This window comes from Nannospalax galili, unplaced genomic scaffold (genome assembly GCF_000622305.1).
Source record: "Nannospalax galili isolate Female #2095 unplaced genomic scaffold, S.galili_v1.0 scaffold889, whole genome shotgun sequence".
NCBI lineage: Eukaryota > Metazoa > Chordata > Mammalia > Rodentia > Spalacidae > Nannospalax > Nannospalax galili.
This window is the reverse complement of record NW_008360167.1, coordinates 1,119,287-1,140,397: the sequence shown is the minus strand read 5'-3', so window position 1 is coordinate 1,140,397 and position 21,111 is coordinate 1,119,287. Positions and strand designations below refer to the sequence as shown.

The window sequence follows — 21,111 nt, the reverse complement described above, 5'->3', positions numbered from 1 at the left end:
GTTAATTTGCTTGAGCAAGGAAACTACATCTGGTACAGCATCTACAATTGGAGTCACTACTTGATTGAGTTTTTGATATCAACTGTTGTTCTCCATGACCCATCTGTCTTCTGCACAGGCCAAATAGGAGAGTTAAAGGGAGATGTGGTGGGAATCAACACCCCTTCATCTTTCAAATCCTTGATGGTAGCACTGACTTCTGCAATCCCTCCAGAGATGCAATACTGTTTTTGGTTCACTATTTTCCCTGGCAGAGGCAATTCCAGTGGTTTCCATTAGGCCTTTCCAACCATAATAGCCCTCACTCCACAGGTCAGGGAACCAATGTGGAGAGTCTGCCAATTTCTAAGTCTATCTATCCCAATTATACATTCTGATACTGGGGAAATAACCACATGACATGTTCGGGTACAGACTAGACCCACCGTCAGACGGACGTCAGATGAAACTCCATTATCACTTGACCTCCATAAGCCCCTACTTTAACTGGAGGGCCACAATGCTTTTTAGGATCTCCTGGAATCAGTGTCAACTCAGAATCAGTATCCAATAGGCTGCAGAAAGTCTGATTATTTCCTTTCCCCCAATGTACAGTTACTCTAGTAAAAGGCTGCAGGTCCCTCTGGGGAAGGCTGGGTGAGAGGCGAAATTAAAATTAAAATCTTTAAAAATATTTTTTTCAACAGTATATCTGACCAACTAGACCAAACTGCCTTCTATCTCACATGCAGCAACAGCAGAATACCCATTCCTTTCTACTGCACATTGACCTTAACAGAGTTACAATATCATAAAATGATTTTAAACATTTTAACTATAATGAAATCAGAATAATCTCCATGAATACAATGAAGTTAGAAACACAAATCAGCATAGTCTATAGAACAAAGATGAAATTACAACAAAATGATAAACATTTGGACAAAAATGAGAAAAAAAGCTAAAGTCTCTCTATAAATGTATTAGAAAAGAATCCTAAAAATTAACAAAAATTAATGAATACATTAAAATTAAGTATCCTCAGAAAGGTATTAAAAAGATCAAATTAGGACGCAAAAGAGAAGACACAAAAGATAAAAACAGAAACTAATGTAATAGAAAATGCACACTTAAAAGGCTCAGCAAAGCCCATATTTTAAACTCTTAATAGGAACGACCAGTATCAGAGATAAAAAGGCTAGTGCAACAACAAAGCATTACTAAAACAACCCATGTCAACTTAAAATAAGATGCTTCTGAAAAGCACTTTTTCAAAACTGACACCAAAAAAAAAATTTGGATATACACATTAAATAAGTCAACTCTATAATAAAAATCCCAAGGCAAAACACTTTTACTGCTAAATTCTACCAAAATCCCATAAAGTACCAACATATTCATTTATGAATAGTCCACTCAGTAATACTGGAAAAGAAAACCCCAAGTGAATATTTCCGATGAACATACTTAAGAAAATGTTTTTAGGCAAATTCTATCTAGCAATAAAGGCTACCATGAATGAAGAATGCAGACAGAAATCCCCGTAAGACCGCTATAGCAAAGAGTTTGCCTCCATTTCTGCTGTTTGTTCACAAATTTCTTTTTGTTTTTTTTTGTTTTTCCCACAAATTTCTTTTTAAGACTTACCCTCTTACTCCCCTTTGGTCCCTTGACTGGGCAGACTAGTGAAAAGGTCAAGTACTTTCTGAATGGGACTTTGTTTCCCAGTCCCAAGCTCTAGCTACTATTAAACCCAATCCACTTTTTTTTTTTCTTTGCTTAAGCTACCCCAGACCTGCTTAAATCCACCCAGATCTGAAAGTTCTGTGTGAGTAATTAATTTCTCTTCAGATCCTCTTAGGGTGAAGAGTGGTATCAGCCATCTTACTTCTGCCAGGGTAACCACAGTCAGCGACAAAGGATGTCTTCAAGACATTGATAAGGAGAATCATATGATTCGGATGTAAAAATGCCACCCACAGGTTCATGGTTTGAACATTAAGTCACTAGCTGATAGCCACTGGTTTGGAAGGTTGTAGATTCTTTAGGAGAGAGTGCCTAGCTGGAGGTGGGGGATGCTGAGGAGCAGGCAATGGCACAGGCAGTCCTACTTCCAGCCCGAGCCTCTCTCCTTCCTGCCTGCTGATGTAACAAGCCCCCTCAAAAGCTCCTCAAGCCATGCATGGAACCAGCTCTTTTAGTCACTGTGCCTTCCCTATTATAAGACTGTACCCCCTGAGCCACAAACCAACAGAAGCCTCTCCTTCCTTAAATTATTTCTCTATAAGGAAATGCTATTGTTCCTCTTCCATTACTTATTTCTCTGGTTGGTTGTTTACATCAGTAGAGGCTCATCATCATCAATACCTCTTTCATGCTTTGGGCAAAATCTAGTGCTACTAGTATTATTTTCTTGCTCAAGTTGTTCCAGTTACTAAGAATGACCTCACTTTTGCCACTGCCTCCCGCTGAAGCTGGAATCAACCATTTCTCTGAAGAGCTCTCCTTTTTATGGAGACTTTAAAAACCCAGATGTAAGCACCAGGTTTGCTCAGCTGTTCCTGGATGTCACTGCTCCTAGCCCCTCTCACTGAGTTAGGCTAATACAAGATGTTAGGCTAGTTAGTCAGTGAGCCCCAGGGAGCTGTCTCTGTAGCCCCAGTGCTGAGAATACAAACATCCAGCACAACACCTGGCTGTTTTACATGGGTACTGGAAACTGAACTCACGTCCTCATGCTTACAAAGCAAGCACTTTTCCAACTGAGCTACCTATCTCTCCAGACCACAAAAATTCTCTATGTTTCAAGGTTTTAAAATCGAGAAACTGGTTGGGTTTGGTAATGCAGGCTATAATCTCAGCACTTGGGAATCACAGGCAGGAGGATCTTTGTGAGTTCCAAGCCAGCCTGGTCTACAAAGTCAGTTCCAGACCAGCTAGAGCTACATAGTGAGACCCTGTCTTTAAAAAAAAAAAACAAAAACAAACAAACAACAACAACAACCATCTAGAAATTGAGTTAATGATCTCTGCCTATGAGATTGTAGTTAAAGTATAAACAACAGAAGCACTAACTATGATGCTTGGCATTTACCGCATTCTCACAAACAGCATCACTAGTTCATACTTAAAATCATCTATTTTTCTCTCATTCATAGCTTTATCTCATTTTAAAAGAATTCAGCCCCAAAAAGCTAGCATTTAGACCGTGAAAGGTTTAATGAATAGTGCACACAATTTATCCATGCTTTGAATTTCTAAACAGCTTTCAAAACAATCAGCATCATCTCCATAGCCTGTTATAACATAATACTCAAATTGACACCATGGGGTTTTTGCACCAATCCAGTTCATCACTTCAGCTTCCTAACAGATCTTTTAGCTTTCCAACCCTTTCCTTCTACAACTTCTTACATATGAGAGCCACAGATATTAAATGATTTGCCCAAGACTGTGGGTGAAAGTGGTGTTCAAGTGGTGTTCAAGAATCTGTAAGACAGCACTATGTAGGGAAATGAACTCTTGCTTTCTTTAAACAGACTGTTTTTGAGCTCATTCTCCTTCCAGCAGCATCACTTGGCACAGGGAGCAAATTCTGTATCTCAGTTCCCCAGTCAATCAGGGAATCAGATTGTCATAAAGAATAAATGAGTGTATGAAGATCCCTCATGCCTGGGACTGCCACAAGAAGCAGCTGAGTAAATACTGCCTTCCTCCCTTCCAAGCCTCGGGCTTTCCACTAGGGTATGCTACCTTCTCAACCATAAGGTGAGAACACTAACGCACAAGTAATTTTCTTTACCCATGAAAATAAAACTAAATTAAACAAAGAACTAATATTGTGATGAATAAGATCTAAGTATTTAGTCCATATATTTAGTTTCCACTCATGCAACACAAGGTAAGGGAGGCCTCATACCAAGGGAAGATTATAATGATAAGCATTACTGCTGGGATTGACTTTAGCCACCTGGCTCAAGTGCTTATTTGCTACGACTCTCCACTCCAAGGTTATGGGGTGGTTTTCTGTATTGCTTTCCTTTTTTTCTCTTCTTTAAAATACTAAATATATGAGGAAAATCATGAGCTAGAGTGAAAGGGAGGGAAGATATATACACAAAGAACATGTAAAGAGACATGTGATAGCTAATATTGATTGAAAACATGATTAGATTTAAAAAATGACTAGATGGGGCTACAGGGAGACCCTGTCTCAAAAAGACCAAAAAAAAAAAAAAAAACCCCAACTAGATTAGTAAAGAGCACCTCTCAGTGTGTCTAAGGGTATTTCCAGAGCCAGTTAGATCATGATGGCTCTGGTGTAAGAATGGTTTAACCCACTGATAGTTTCAAAACATGAATAGACTACTGGAGGTAGTGGAACTGTAGACAGTGGGGCCTAGTTCCTTGGGGCTGCATCGTGTCTTGTCCCTTTCCTAACATGGCTCCATTCTACTTCTTATCTACCATGAGATAAAGAAGCTCCTCTACCACACACTCCTAAAGATACATGTTGCCAAAACACTTGAAAGCAACCATTGGCTAAATCCTCTCAAACTATGACCAAAATAAATCTCACCCCCCAATTTATGGTGCAAGCTCCCAAAGGAAATCTTCAGTATATCTTCAACATAAAAGTAGTTAGCAAACTGTACCATTGGATGACCAGTTCTTTTCAAAGTAATCAACTGCCTGTACCTGAAGTCAAATCTTGCCAAAAGTCCTTTGTAAATATGTATTGCCTTTATATTTTTACTATTTACCTACCTCTTGAAAGACTTCTAGCAGACTAGATTCAACCACCTATAAAAGAAATCATACTGCTTTTTCCCAAAGACTTTCCATTTGCTTACTCATTTTAAGCCCTTTGTTACAAATTTCATTAGCTTGTCTGTTATCACAGTGACTTACCCATCTGCAGACACTGGAGTCCCCTGTGGTCCTTCCAAATCTGAAATGTTCACTTGTGTTTGCCTTGAGATTACCATCTGGCTATTCTGAGGAGGTATGGTTTTCAAGTCCTGAGTGACAGTCTTACTAGCTGGAAGAGAAGACTGTACAACTTCCAAGTCCAGTGGAGATTTAGGTCCTTGAAAACCTAAAAATTCTTGATCCTGTGCTACAGGTTTACAGGTCAATAATTTGGAGGTTGGTTCCAATGATCTTGAAGATATAGTTTGTAGATCACAATTAAACTCACTATTAATCCTTGTTTTAGAAGCAGGATCCAGTGAGTGAAATCTTTCATCTGTTCCACTATCCAACTTGGAAGGAGTCTTGGGACACAGAGTTATATGAACACATGAAATCGCTTTTCTATTTGAAGGTGGAGTAGATGCAGATGTACAGTGGTCAGGGGCTGACTGGGAGATCATATTACTGAACTTGGCTTCAACATTTATCAGATTAGAAAAGTGTGATTTAGGAATACACTCAATCTTTTCTACTACAGAACACTGACCTTGAGAAAGATTTCTCATGTGGTCATCTACATCTTGGGATTTGTACTGCTGCTGTTCAAGAAAAACAGAAGGAAGGTCTGAAACTATATAATCGTGGCACTGAGGCAAGAGAGCATGGTCTTCTCTCATCGTATGATCTGTATGTGGGGCTTTGCTTTGTTCAAAGAGTTCTTGTTGCTCAAGAAAAATACAAGAAGCGATGTCTGGACAAGAGGGAGAACGGTATTTTCTCACATGATGATCTGTATGTGGGGTGTGGCTTTGTTCAAAGAGCTCTTGTTGTTCAAGAAAAATGCAAGAAGAAAGATCAGGAGTTAAAGCTACATTCTTCTCTTTTACTTCTGATGTGGAACTCAGTTTGTCCAGAATAATGAGAATATCTTTATGAGAAAATTGAACTCCCTTGAAATTGCTATAATTTGTACTGACACTAGGGTCTGAATGACTGGCTTTAAAATATGATCTTTCTAAGAGTTTTCCTTTTTGATGAGAATGCTCAGAATCAACAGGTAATTTGTGCCTTTGCCTATCACCTTCTGCTAAAATAGTCACTGGTGAATGACTATGTCTTTTAAGTGATGAAGGGGAAGGGGTTTTCTGTGTAAGATCTTTAGGAGAAATCTGCTCTTCGGGTTTATGAGACTTACACACCCACCCAGATGGTCCAGTACACTGGCTACCTTCAGTAACACCAACCTTAAAAACAGAGGTATCTGAAATGCAGTCAGGATGTTGGTGAGAAGACAAAGTGATGGAGGTAGTAAACTGTTTCATGGGTTCTGGGGGTGATGTTTGTGTAGAAGAAGGAAAATCCATTTCTTCAGATGGCATACAAGTAGGCTCTACTAATTCTGACAGCCGAGGATCAAAATTGGCATTGAATGACACTCCAACACCCTTGCTAATTTTGAAGTCCTCGGGTGTAAGTTGTTGAAATGGGGGGTGACTTTGTAACTGCAAGGAATCCCAAACTTTAAAACGGGGGTTGCTCTGGTCTAGTGATTTGGAAATGTTGATATGCCTGGTTCTCCATGATGATGGGCTCCGTCGTCCTCTAATCACTTCTGAAGGGTCAGCAGATCTCAAAACACAAGGGTGGCCATGCAGGTGTGGTTGTTCAGCAGTAAGAGTCCTGAAACATCCTTTTTCATGGCTCTCAATGATAATGTGACCACATACGGCTTTGGGCACACATCCTATTCCCCATGGACTCTGTAAATCCTAGAAGATATAAATGGGCTCTTACTTAAAGTACTCCAGTAGTGACATACTAATCAATTTTATATCCAGGCTAAAAATGACCATGACAGTCACCTCATTCATCTATAAAACAGGTCAAAGACACAGCAGGAAAATGAGACTTTATAGGATAAAAAGCTCATAACAACTCAGATCACTCAGAAAACTTAAAATTGTCCACTAGCATACTACTGTCCTTCCAGTATGTATCCCCACCTTTTCCCTTTCAATAATAGAGAACTGCACCCCAACTTTTGTTGTTTATATGATAAAATTTTCCAGTTTCTTTTGCAACTAGCTGTGATTGTATGACTAGGTTTAGCCAATGGGATATGAGCCAAAGTTTAAGTGCAACTTCTGCTTCTTATCCTTAACTCAGTTCTTCACCCCCATAGTGTCTGCCACCACTGCCATTACCACCAGGACTACTCTTGCACCTGAAAATGGTGAAGCATGTAACAACCATGGAAGCCAAGCATGAGGACAGTGCAGCTGCTGGCCAGGTTAGGTCAGGGGGCAACTCACTTTCTTATCCTGGACTACAGTATAAAAGAAAAGTGAAATTCTACCTTATTTGAGCTGCTTCAAACTCATTTGGGCTTCCTTCTGGCTCTTTGTTACAGAGATCTGACATACAACTGTTATTTTTACCACCAAAAGTAGGCAAACAAACAAACAATCAAAACAAAAAAACTAGTACCTCCTGAGCACAGAATCAATCCCAAAGGGGGATTTTGCTTTACCTATTAAAAAAAAAATTATAACACAGCATTCTACTTTATGATATAGTGCATTTAATTTCATACAGAAATGTTTTAGTTGAAGATGTGGCTTAGACAGAGTGTTTGCCTAGCATACATAAGGCCCTGGGTTGCATTGGGAAAAAAAGGTAGAAGGATGAGCGAGTAAACTCTGGGTAGAGCAGCAGTCTAGCATGTGCAAGGCCATTTGCTCTAAGCATGAGAGGAAGGGAGAAGAGGGCAGGAGAAGGAAGAGGAAAGTAAAAGTCAGCCAGTCCACAGTGGCCAATGCCTATATTTAAAACTCAAGACTCAGGAGGTAGAGGCAGGAGGGATCACCAGTTCCAGGTTAGCTTGAGCTATATAATGAGTTGGTTGCCAGCCTGGGCAACATAGCAAGACTTTTTCAATAATAATAATGATAATAATAATAGTAGTAGTAGTAGTAATAGTTTTTTGGATGATGAGTATATATGTTTCCGTAATCCTAATACAAGTAAATCCCCTGGCCATTATATGTGACACACATGCAAGAGGAACCTGAAAGATATAAAAAGGTGGAGTAGCTAAAGATCTTGGAACTTGGGAAATGATATCCCAGTGAGACCCCTGGAATGACTGGATCACACACTCAGAGCTGGAGCTGAAAGGCCAGCAACTCAGAAACAACAGGCACAAAAACCCTAACAAAAGGCTTGATCAGTAGGCACAATATCAGTAAAGGTACAAAATTGCAAGACAGAAAGATAATATCTGCTCTGTTCCAACCAACAGGAAAACAAAAAAAAAAGCAATGAAACAAAAAAGAAAAGAAAACTTGTAGCCCTATTAGCACACCTATCTCCTGGAAAAACTGTTCTAAGGCACCCTAACACCTAGCCAGCATGCTCTGAGAGAAGACCCAGCAAGAGCATGAAACTTACTTTCATCCCCATTGACTCAGTGGAGACCATTTGAGTGTGGACTTTCATTCCCATCAGTAAGAACAATGTGCCCCTCTGCTTCTCTCCCTCCAAAAAAGACTTCAACTAACTATATAAAGAACTCAAAACTCAGCACTGGGACTGTAGATGTTGTTCAGTGACGGAGTACTACCTCAGCTGTGTCATATCTAGATTTGATCACACACCCAGGACTAAACACTGAAAAACAAAAGGGACACACATGTCAATAGATAAGAAATAAGGAAATGAAAAGAATGTTCATCATCAAAAATCATTAGGAAAATAGAGTTTAAAACCACAATGAGGTGTCAACTACAAATCTATCAAAAGTGCTAAAATAAAATGACAGCATCAAATGCTGCTGAGGATGTGGCACAAGTGGATCACCCAAACTGCACTCCTGGGTACTCACACCACAGGGAAGAAAAAAGTGATTCCATCACAGACTAACACAAATGTTTACAGCAATTTTGTTTGTGAAGGCAAAACATTTTAAAAACATCAGAATGTTCTTCATAGGAAAACATAAACAGACTGTGGACATCCACAGCAACACAAAGGAAAAAAACCTATTGATAAATGTGACAACCTAGGTGAGTCTCTAAAGAACTGTTGTCAATTCTGAATAATTCAGTTATTCTGAAAGAAAAAAAGAAGCCAATACAAAAGGCTGCATACCATATGACTTCATTTTCGTGGCATTCTTAAAATTATAAAATACAGAAATGGGGACAAGATCGGGGGTTAACAAGAGTTACAGAGGAGGAGAGAGGGGAGGGGAGAGGCATGGATGTAGCTATGATAGGACAGTATTAGATAGCTCTGTGAAACATCATCAGTCTTCAGTATCTTAACTGTATTAGAGACAGAATCAGCACAGGGATAGACCAGTACAGCTTTCTCAAGGGATAATCACTGAGGAAACTGGATGCAGGACACACTTTCCATTCTGTTTCCTACAACTGCATACAATATTAAGATGAAATCTCAACAATATGGTTGCCTAAACAAGACCTGCATTATGACAACAGCTGATACACTAACATAGATGGGGAAAAGTTCACAAGGCCCTACTTTCAGATGAAGACCTATAGGCAATCAATGGCTTCTGAGGGAAGGATTAGTTTTCCACAGGAACAAGCCCCCTTATAGGTTATCCAATCCCAAACGATCAGCCATAAATATATGTACGTATGACCAACACTAACCAACACTGGACTCAGCAGGTTGTGTGTGTGTACAACAAAAAAGAAGAGTCACAAAGACTGAGGAAGGTTGGGGAGACACATGGGAGGAGTTGGAGGGGGAGGACAAGTGGAAACGCCGTCATTACAGTGCTTGTGCATGAAATTCTCAATAGAGAAACTATTACAAAAATAGAATTTGATTTTAAAAACAAAACAAGATCAATTAAATTCACTCAATGACATCTTTAATCACGGCTTATTATCCCGGCACCTCTTAATATATCAATACCCCAAGAAACACAGACTTCTTCCAGCTTTAAAACTGGAAATGATTACATTTATTCAAAAACGTTTTCTTCCTCCCTCATAACAATCTGTATTATACAATTTTTGAAGATTTTTAAATTTTATTTTGATTTGAAATGTATGAGCATTTTACCTGCATGTATGTAAATACACCCATGCATACCCACAGAGGACAGAAGAGGACGTCGGATCACCCAGAACTGAACTTACAGAAGGCTGTTAACCCCCATGTAGGTGCTGGGAACCAAACTTGGGTCCACTGGAGAAGCAACATGTGCTTTAACTACTGAGCCCTCTGTCCAGCCCCTGTACAACTTTTTAAACGCCCACAGTCTACTTCCCCCTATAACATCTTTCAAGCTTTCATAACAAACATTTTATAACCTTCCCACTTTAAAACTTCTCAGTTTCGGGGGTGCTGGCAAGCTGGCTCAGCAGGTAATGGCACTTGGCACCCAGCCTCATGACTTGAGTTTAATTCCTAGACCCACAGGGTAGAACAAGAGAACCAACTCTTGCAAGCTGTCCTCTGACCTCCACAGGCACCTCCCCTACCCCACCCCACTCCCCCAAAAAATAAAAAAAAAAAACAAAAAACTCTTACAGCTTTCAAAGCACTCTGTCCAGCTACTTTTAACAAGCTTTATTGCTAAGAGTGTTTTTTTTTAAGCTACTGTTAATGGCCAAGATATGGTATCAAACTAAGTGCCCAATAAAGAATGGTGGATAAAGAAAACATGGTATATGTACAAAATGGGACATTACTCACTCAAAGAATGAAATACATCATGCAGACTTTATGAAAAGTTCTAAAGCATACTGAAGAATAGGGAGCTCAACACATCAGGATAAGACAGACTGGGGAAGGACAGACACTTTAATGGCATTTGTTTGGGGATTTTGTTGCTTTAGTTTGCCTTGTTTTTTGTTTTTAACACAGGAGGTCTTGTTAAAAATCCTAGGCTGGGGGGTAGAGAGATGGCTCAGCAGTTAAGAACACTGGTTGTTCTTACAGAAGACCTGGGTTTAAATCCCAGCACCCACATGGCAGCTAACAACTGTCCATAACTCCAGTCCCAGGAGATCCGACAGCCTCTTCTGTCTTCCACAGGCACTGCAGGACACGGGTGCATTTAGCTACATTTACCTACATTTACCTACATGCAGGCAATACACGCATACACATAAAATAAAAATAAATAAAATGTTTAAAAAATTAAACAAACAAACAAATAAATAAATAAATAAATAAAAATCCTAGGCTGGCCTTTAACTTGTAATCCTCTGATATCGGTCTCAAGTACTGGGATTACAGGTATACAACACCATGCCTAGTTCAACGCCATTTGTTAATGTTCTGTTTCTCAAGCTCAACTATAAATATGCAGGAAATAGTTTTACTTCTCTATATAAGTGCTTCTTTTTTTTTTTTTTTTTGGTCTTTTTGAAACAGGGTCTCCCTGTAGCTCCAGCTGGCCTGGAACTCACTATGTAGACCAGGCTGGTCTTGAACTCACAGAGATCCATCTGCCTCTGCCTCTGCCTCCTGAGTGCTGGGACTAAAGGCATGTGCCACCATGCCCGGCTATAAGTGCTTCTATACATGAAATTGTTTGCTAGAGAAGGAAAATAATCACCTTTCCTAAAAAATACTTTATTATTTTTGCTTTATGTGTGTGAGTGTTTGCTTGCATGTAAGTGCACCACCCAGAAGAGGGTGTCGGGTCCCCTGGAACTAGAATTACAGACAACTGTGAGCCACCATGTGGGTGCTGGAATTGAACCCAGGTCTTCTGAAAGAATAGCAACTGTATTTAACTGCTGAGCCATCTCTCCAGACCCCCAAAGAAAGCCATTTTGCATTAAACTATTTTAACTATTCTTAAACAGAATATATACTTCAGAAACTAACTAGATTTTCATCTGATTTCAAAAAGTCAACTTTAAGGAAAATAATGGGATGTTTAATCTCTCAATTCTAAAAATACATTAGTAAAACAAGCAATTCAATTCTTATTTTTCTTTTTTTTTTTCAGTCTTTTTGAGACCAGGGTCCCCTGTAGGCCCAGCTGGTCTGGAACTCCCTATGTAGACCAGGCTGGCCTTGAAGTCACAGAGTTCTACCTACCTCTGCCTCCCAAGTGCTGGGACTAAAGGCATGCACTGCCACGTCTGGTTCAATTCTTATTTTTCTAACATGATAACCTTGGAATTAAAATGTACAGGATCTAGGGGAGGAGAGATGGATCAGCAGTTAAGAGCACTGACTACTCTTGCAGAAGACGTGGGTTCAATTCCCAGCACCCACATAGCGGCTACGAATCGTCCTTACTCCAGTTCCAGGGGAATCCGAAGCTCTCTTCTGACCTCTGCAGCATTGCAAGAGACAGGTGCACTCACATACATGCAGGCAATACACTCATACACATAAAACAAAGATGAAAAAAAAACAAAAAACTTACAGGATCTAATCTTTCAATTTTAATTTGCAAAGAATTAAAATTCCTACTTTACCACAGGATTATCAGCAACTTAGAAGGAGTCATCAACGCCCAAGTAAGAGATCAAATTTCTAACCCCTCCTTCCTTTCATAGTTTCAGGTTTTCCTCCTAGGTTTCTTTTATACCTCGGACACATGGGCTGCTCTCTCATGACCAAACAACTTTGCCTTGATTTCTTCTACTTTCTTCCTGTCATCTTCATTTAATTCTGAAATGGAGTATCCATAGTCATGTCCTAAATTAAACTTCAGATTCCAGGCTGCAAAGAAATCATAGAAACATCTCCAATTAAATCCACTGCAAAACTGATAAATCATAAGTATCTGCACTTTTAATGCCCATCACAACACAGCATGTGCTCTCAATTATGTGACCCATCAGTTCTTGAGGTCATTTCATTCAAAAGTTTCCCCACCCTCCAAAATGGGGTGTTTCTATGTAACCCAGGGTAGCCTTAAACTCACGATCCTTGTGCCTCAGCTTCCAGATTATAGGTATGTGCTACCACAAAAGGTCTAAAAGTCTAAAAGGTCTAAAAGTTTCTTTAAATCAACATCTACAAGTACTTCTCCAAAGAGGACACTAAATACAGTACTTAAATCATTTTAGCTTAATCATTCTTCTAATCAAGTCTTTTTTTATTTTCCCTTTGAGCACTTGCTACAGTTACTAACACTTCTATAACACTTAAAATTTCAAATTAATAAACAAAATAGGGAGATTTTTATAGAATCAAAATGTATAGGTAGTTAACTTCAAGATTCCAAGGCAGTCATGAACTGCTTATAAATCACTACTCAAAATGTATTTCCCATGTGTTAAAGACAGTTACTTCTCCTTTATAAAAATTTACTATTAGAGCTGGGCATGGTGGTGCACACCTTTAATCCCAGCACTCGAAAGGCAGGGGCAGGCAGATCTCTGTTGAGTTTAAGGCTAGCCTGGTCTACATAGTGTGTTTCAGGCCAGCTGGAGCTGCAGGAAGACCCTAACTCAAAAAGACCCCCCCCCTCAAAGTTAGTAAATATTCTCTTTTAACCTTCTAACACAAATTTTAGTGTGAAATACCTTGGTAAGTATTTTGCCCCTTATATCTAAGATCAGCTCCAAGAATTTCATTTAAAAATAAAAAGAGAGTGGTTGGAGAAATGGCTCAGCAGTTAAGAGCACTGGCTGCTTTTTGCAGAGGACCTGGGTTTGATTCCCAGCACCCACAGGGCAGCTAACAACCATCCTTAACTCCAGTTCCAGGGGATCTGACACCTTTTTCTGGCTTCCACTGGCTCTGCACTACACAGGTGCACTTACATGCATGCATATAGGCAAAACACCCGTAACATATAAAAAATAAATAATGGTGGCGCATGTCTTTAATCCCAGCACTTGAGAGTAGAAGCAGGTGGATCTCCACAAAACTGTGAAGCCAATCTGATCTACATAGTGAATTCCAGGCCAGCCTGGGACTACAGGGAGACACTGTCTCAAAAAAAAAAAAAAAAAGCAGGGGGTGGGGATGGCTGAGGGGTTATGAGCAATGGCTGCTCTGAAAGAGAATCTGGGTTCAATTCCTAAGCACCCAAATGATAGCTAACAACCATCCATAACTCCAGTTCCAGGGCAATCCAATGCCCTCTTCTGACTTCTGTGGGTACTGCATGACACAGGTACACATTCATGTAGGCAAAATACTCACACACATAAAAATTAAAATATTTAAAAATAAAAAAATGAAAGCCGGGCATGGTGGTATACGCCTTTAATCCCAGCACTCCAGGAGGCAGAGGCAAGCGGATCTCTGTGAGTTCAAGGCCAGCCTGGTCTACACAGTGAGTTCCAGGAAAGCTGGGGCTACAGGGAGACCCTGTCTCAAAAAGACGCCCCCCCCAAAAAGATTATGTTTAGTAAATAAATAAAAAGAGAAAACATATGTAGTTTTAGAATACCAAATTAGAGCAGAGTAAACTGAAGGTTTTCTTGTCCTCAAAATAAGGATATTACAATGAGGGGGAAGGGGTCATAAGGAAGCCCAAGGTACATTCATCCTAACATGAGAATTCACTTCTCCAAAGACCATAAAGTCAGATTAGCACAATTAGTACTGTAACTTAGCTACATTATTGTAAAATTTTGTTTGCCAGATTGTTAACAAAAAATATAATCATTTCAGCTGGGCTTGATGGCACACGCCTTTAATCTCGGCACTTGGGAGACAGAGGCAAGCAGATCTCTGTAAGTTCAAGACCAGCCTGGTCTACATAATGGGTTCCAGGTCAGCTGGGGCTATGGGGAGACCCTGTCTCAGACCAAAATAATAATAAAAATTTATTATTATTATTATGGCAGTTTTCTAAGAAAATATATTTAGTTCCAAACATCTCTATTTAAACAGTTAAACTGAAATGTTTGTAAGCTTAAACACTGCCTGTATGACAATCAGTACTTAACCTTGTGCTTGGACCCGGCATTCCTCTTCCTCTGCATTTCTAAGTATTTGTTTGGCCTGATTCAGTGAGGATTCACATTGCAGAAGGTACTTCACATGTGCGGCCAGTGAATCTATGCTACCACAGCTGTCCTCGTTCTCTGACAACCCCTCCTCATCTCGGCTGTCTGTCATGCTTGTCTTGGGTGAAGTATATGGAAAAGAGTTTAGAAAAATATCAGAAGCTGATTCCAAAGACTCTGGTAAGTTACTGTCCCGTGAGCAGCAACCATCACTTATATCACTGTTCGAGTCACTTTTTATGATGGTCATCATAGGAATGACAATTTTATTCCCAATGGCTGCACTGTAACCTTCAGGTTCAGACCTCATAGCAGACCTGGCAGCTTCGTATTGCCTAAACGTTTCATCAAATGCCACTCTGGCTGTGTCTTCTGCTTCCTGTAGAGGACTTCTAATTGTAGTTGAACTAATAAACTCCCAGTTTTCAATACCTCTCTGGTATTTCAAATTCGTCTGTGTGCCAATATCCTTCTGCATGCGTGGGCATTCCTCTGTAACTGGATCTCTCTGATTACAAACATCAGTTGTGGAGGGCTCTTTGAAGCAAACTACCTTCTTAGACTGTATAAATGAAACATCGCTAACATCTCTGAAGAGGACCAAGGGAGCAGGGAAGTTGCACCCTTTCAGTGCTATGTTTTCTGCCTCCATTAAGAGAGTGCGAATTTCTTTAAGAGTTTTGGAACTATTATCTGCATCCCGGATTTCCTCATAACCAACATCTCCAATGGTTGAAGATTCTGGCTTACTTATGATAACTGCATCATCAATCTGAGAATTTAAAGGCATATTGTTTGGTCTGAGAAAAGAGTCCGGAGAATTCAAATTATCTATCGGCCTCTGGGCATGTTCTGAGACAAGTTGGTGCTTCTCATCATGTGAGTAAATACCAAGAGAAACTGTTGGTACCCAGGCAATCTGATCAACTTGTCCAAGACCACTTGAGCCCTTCGGAGCATCTTCAGTTAGATGTCTATCTGGCAATTCCTGTGGATAAAATGTATCCGCTTTCTCTGTGTGTGAATAAGAACCGGAGAGAAGTACTGGTGTCTCTGTGTTCACATCAGTTGGTTCAGAGTCAGTTGAAATCTTTAAAGTATCTTCACTTTGATCTCTACCTGGCAACTGTTTTTGAAAGAAAATAACAGGCTTTATTCTTTGAGGATAAGAACCATGAAAAACTGTCAGTAATGGAGTCTTCTGGTCATCTGGTCTAATCACAGTTGAAATCACAGGCTTCTCTCTATTTAAGTAGGAACTATGGGCAGCAGTTGGCAACTTAGTCTTCTGGTCATGGAGCAGATCTGCAGTTGAAATCTTGACTTTCTCCTTGAATGAACAGGAACCAGATGGTACTGTAGGTCTCCTATTCTGGTCATATAGTCCAGGAACAGTTGAAGCTTTCAAAGAACCTTCAGTTGGATGATGATATGGCAAGGCCCGTTGATAAAAATCATTGAGCTTCTCTCTATGGAAGTAGGAACTCGAAGGCCCTGATGGTGCCCCAGGTTTCTGCGTTCCTAGTACAGAAAGAGCTGGCACATTCAGAGCCTCTTCGGTAAGATGGCTGGCTGGCAACTCCTGCGGGGAGAAAGCACTGGGCTCTCTCTGTGAGTAGTAACTTAAAGGTTCTACTGGTATTCCAACCTTCTGGACAACTGGTCCAGGATGAACAAAAACACCTAAAGCTTCCTCACCAAAATTTGGCAATTCCTGCTGATGAAAACCATCGGGCTTCTCTCTACTCAAGTAGAGGCCAGAGGAAACTATTTGTATCCGAGTCTTCCCATCAGTAGACCCAGGAACCTCTCCTGTTTTCAAAGCTTCTTCAGTAAGATCTGGTAACTCCTGCTGGTAAGAGATGATGGGCTTCTCCTCATGTGAGTAAGGGACAGAGGGTACTATGTATACCTCAGTCTTCTGCTTAGAAACTCCAGGAACACCTAGCACTTGCAAAGCTTCTTTAGTAAGATCTGGTAACTCTTGCTGAAAAGAAATACTAGGCCTCCCTTTATGTGAATAAGGAGTAGAAGACAATATTTGTATTCCAGTTTTCTGTTGAGCAGGTCTGACAACACCTAAAGCTTTCAAAGCTTTTTCACTGAGATCTGGCAACTCTTGCTGGTAAGAAGCACTAGGCCTCACTATACATGAGGAAGTAGGGGGTACTGTTGGTATCCCAGTCTTCTGGTCAGTTGGTCCAGGAACAACTGAAACTTTCTTAGTGTTTTCAGTTAGATGACCATCTGGCAACTCTTGTTGGTAAGAATCGATCACGTTCTCTAGATTTGGGCATGAAGAAGAGGTGATGAGAGGTATCCCAGTCTTCTGGTCCACTGGCCCAGAAACAACTGAAACTTTGTGACCCTCTTTAGTTAGCTGAGCCTCTGGCAAGGCCTGCTGGTACAGAATAATGGGCTTTTCTCCAAAGGGATAGGAGGTGGAATATATCGTTGGTTCCCCAGTCTTCAGGTCCACAGGTCCAGGAGAAGTTAAGACATTCAAAGTCTCTTTAGGTAGATGACTATCTGGCAAGGCCTGCTGGTAGAAAATAATGTGCTTCTCTCCAACTGGGTGGGAACCTGGGTATCCAATTGATACGCCTGTTGGTGTATCAGTCTTCTGTTCAGTTGCTCCAGAAACAAGTGGCACTGTGAAATTCTCTGCAGAGAGTGGGCTACCTAGTAAACGAGACTGGTAGAAAATAATGGACTCCTCTCCAAGTGGGTGGGGACCTGAAGATATTGCTAATGTCCCAGTATTCTGGTCTGCTGGTTCAGGAGCAGCTGAAGCTTTGAGAGACACCCCAGGTAAATGAACACCTGGCATGGCCTGTTGGTAAAAACCACCAGGTTTCTCTCTTTGTGAGAAGGTAGAGGTTATAGACGGTATAGTAATGCTTTGGTCAGCTGGCCTAGAAGCAGTGGAAGCTTTCAGAGCTTCCTCAGATACAGGGCCATCTGGTAGGGCCTGTTCATAGAAAATACCAGGCCTCTCTCTTCGTGAATAGGAAGTAGAGGATACTTTTGATGTCCCTGTCTTTTGATCTGCTGGTCCAGGTGCACCTGAGACTTTCAGCATATTTTCAGTTAGATGGCTATCTGGAAACTTCTGCTGATAGGAAATACTGGGCTTTTCTTCACATGAGTAGGAAGCAGTGGTTAAAGTTGGCACCCCAGATAGCTGGTCAGCTGGTCCTGGGACAAATAAGGCTTTTGTAGGTTTTTCTACTGGATAACTATCTGGCAACTCTTGCTGAAAGAAAACAATGGGCTTCTCACTATACAGGTGGGACATCCCAGGCTTCTGGGCAGTTGATTCAGGAACAAATGCAATTTTCCAAGTCCCTGTAGGTACATGACTACCTGGCAACTCTTGTTGATAAATACTAGGTTTCTTTTTGTGGGAATAGGAACTAGAAGACATTGTTGGACTATTAGCATTCTGGTCAGCTGATCCAGAATCAGCTGAAACTTTCACAGCATCTTCAGGTAGATGAGTGCTTGGCAGGGTTTGTTTGGGGGAAACAATGGGCTCTCTGTGAGAGGAAGAACCAGATGATTCTGAAGGTAAAGAAGTCTTCTGGCTACTTCGGCTAGGAACAACAGGAACTGGCAATGCCTCTTCAGTTAGATGACTGTCTGATAATGTCTGCTGGTAGAAAACCTTAGCTGTTTCTCTATGTGGCTGGGAAGCAGAGGTTACTGTTGGGGCCCAGGTCTTTTGGTCAGATGATCTAGAAACGGCTGAAACATCCAGAGACTCTTTACTTGGATGCCTATGTGACAAGAGCTGTTGACAGAAAATACCAGGCTTCATTCCCTGTGAGTAAGAACTAGAGTGTATTGTTGGTGTCCCAGGCTTCTGGTCAGCCAGCCCAGGAGAAGCTGAAGCTTTCTGAGTCTCTTCAGTAAGATGCCTGTCTGGCCACTCTTCTTGAGAAAAGCTACCAGGCTTTATTCCATTCGAGTAGGTAGAAAGGATTCCTGGTGCTCCAACAATCTGGTCAGCAGATCCAGGAACAGAGGACACTTTCCAAGTCTGATGACTCAGGTAATTTTCTGGCAAAGCCTGGTAAGTATGAGACTTTTCTCCATGTAAATGAGAAGTAGAGGACAGTATAGTTACATTCTGGTCAGTTGGTCCAGGAAGAGCTGAACCTTGCATTGTCTTGTCAGTTAAATGACCCTCTGGCAATTCTTGTTGGTAAAAAATACTAGATTCTTCCCTATATGAGTAGGTAGTAGCGGTTATAGCTGGACCATCAAACTTCTGGTCAGCTGAAGTTTTCAGAATGTCTTCGGGTAAATTACCACCTGCTTTTGAGGCCTGTTGGTAGAAAATACCAGGCTTATCTCTCTGTGAGTAGGAAGTAGAAAGTACTGTTGCTAAGCCACTTTTCTGATCAGTTGGCCCAAGAGCAGCTGACGCTTTCACATTCTCTTTAGGTAAATGACTGCCTGGCATGGCCTGCTGGTAGAGAATACCAGGCTTATTTCTTTGTGAGGAGGAAGTAGATGACACCATTGCTAGACCACTCTTCTGGTCAGCTTGTCCAGGAAATGTTAAAACTGTCAGTGCCTGAGCAATTTGAGGACCGTCTTGTAAGCCCTCTTGATATAAAATAGTAGGCGTCTCTCTTTGTGAAAAGGAGGTAGGGATTACAGGTGAAGTCCCCATATTCTGCTCAGCTAGCCCAAGATGAGCTAAAGTTTTGGGAGCCTCTTCAGATAAATGACCTTCAGGTGCAACCTGTTGATAGAAACTGCCAGGCTTCTCTCTATGTGAGTGAGAAATGGAAGATGTTATTGTTATTCCAGTCTTCTGGTCAACTGGTCCAGAAACAACTTTGAGAACCTCCTCAGTTGGATAACTGTCTGTCAATTCCTGCTGATAGAAAATACCGGGCTTCTCATTCTGTGAGTATGAAGAAGAAGGTAATGCTATTGCCCCAGTCTTCAAGTCGGTTGTAGTAATAGCTGAAACTGTAAGTGACTGGCCTGTTAGATGACCACCTGACAAAATACTGGGATTTTCCCTATATGAGTAGGAAGTAGAAGGTACTGCTAATATCCCAGTCTTCTGGTCAGCTGATTCAGGAATATCTGAGACTTTCAGGCTCTCTTCAGTGAGATGACTACCTGTCAATGCTTTCTGGTTGATAGCATAAGCATGGTGACCAACAGTGTTCTCCTGAAGAGAACGTACAGCCAACTGAGGTAAGTCTTCAAGGGGCAAAGATGAGGGAGGTCCAGTGGGTGAATCTCCAAGACTGGCAGTGGTGTCTGATTTCAACTTGCATTGCGTAAGTGCAGCTATGCCTCCTTTAGAAGTGTCACCTTAAAACAAAATGATTTGCTAATATTATATAAATGCAAATTTTACAATTAAAAATTCCTTTCTGGGCTGGGCGTGGTGGTGCACGCCTTTAATCCCAGCACTTGGGAGGCAGAGGCAGGCAGAGCTCTGTGAGTTCAAGGCCAGCCTGGTCTACATAGCAAGTTCCAGGACAGCTGGGGCTACAGGGAGACCCTGTCTCAAAAGGACCAAAAAAAAAAAATTCCTTTCTTGGGGCAGTGATGCCTCAGAAGGAAAAGTGCTTGCAGTATAAACCTGACAAAGCTCAATCCACAGAACCCATGTAAAGGTGGAAAGAGAACTAACTCTACCTAATTGTCCTCTGACCTCTACTTACACACCAGAACATATGTGTGCACTAACACACAAATAATAATAAATATTGAACTTTAAATTTTCCTTTCTTTACACATAAAAATAAATAAATAATAAATAAGTAAATGAAAGAATCTTTACCTTGGGCCTTTAAATGTTTAGAAATTAATTCAATGGAAATAATCACCAAAGGAGACATGTGTACATGAAGACATTAACTACAAAGCAAACTACACTGAAAATCAACAGAGCAATAGCTTAAAAATAACAGTACACTTACAAATAACACTTACAAACTAGTATGTGGGTCTGAAAATAGGGTGGGGGACTTTCAATGGAATGGGAAAATGTTGGGTCTGAGATTTGATTTCATCCTACTTTCAAGCAAATAACGTGTTTCTGCACCCTGAGTGGTGGCAGGAGACATAAGACCCTCAGTTAGAGAAAAGACCTTAGTCTCCATGGCACACCAAAGGACCATCAGTTTATCTTCAAGATTCTTCTGACCCTCAAGACCCATGGGGACCATTCATTATGGAGCAGATGGATGCTATGCATGCAGTGGGTTTGAAT

The 21,111-nt window shown here is 40.8% G+C and overlaps 1 protein-coding gene across 6 annotated transcripts in view; it reads right to left on the bottom strand.

Annotated features, from left to right (window-relative positions):
• LOC103726557 (Alstrom syndrome protein 1 homolog) overlaps nucleotides 1-21,111 on the bottom strand; it is a 153,491-nt gene that overhangs the window by 92,020 nt on the left and 40,360 nt on the right. For all 6 annotated transcript variants that reach the window (XM_029559180.1, XM_029559182.1, XM_029559181.1 and 3 more), the window contains 3 exons: nucleotides 14,805-20,204; nucleotides 12,485-12,618; nucleotides 4,891-6,662 (listed from right to left, as the gene is read on the bottom strand). In XM_029559180.1, the coding sequence (XP_029415040.1) occupies nucleotides 4,891-6,662; nucleotides 12,485-12,618; nucleotides 14,805-20,204 (7,306 nt within the window). The remainder of the gene's footprint in view (nucleotides 1-4,890; nucleotides 6,663-12,484; nucleotides 12,619-14,804; nucleotides 20,205-21,111) is intronic.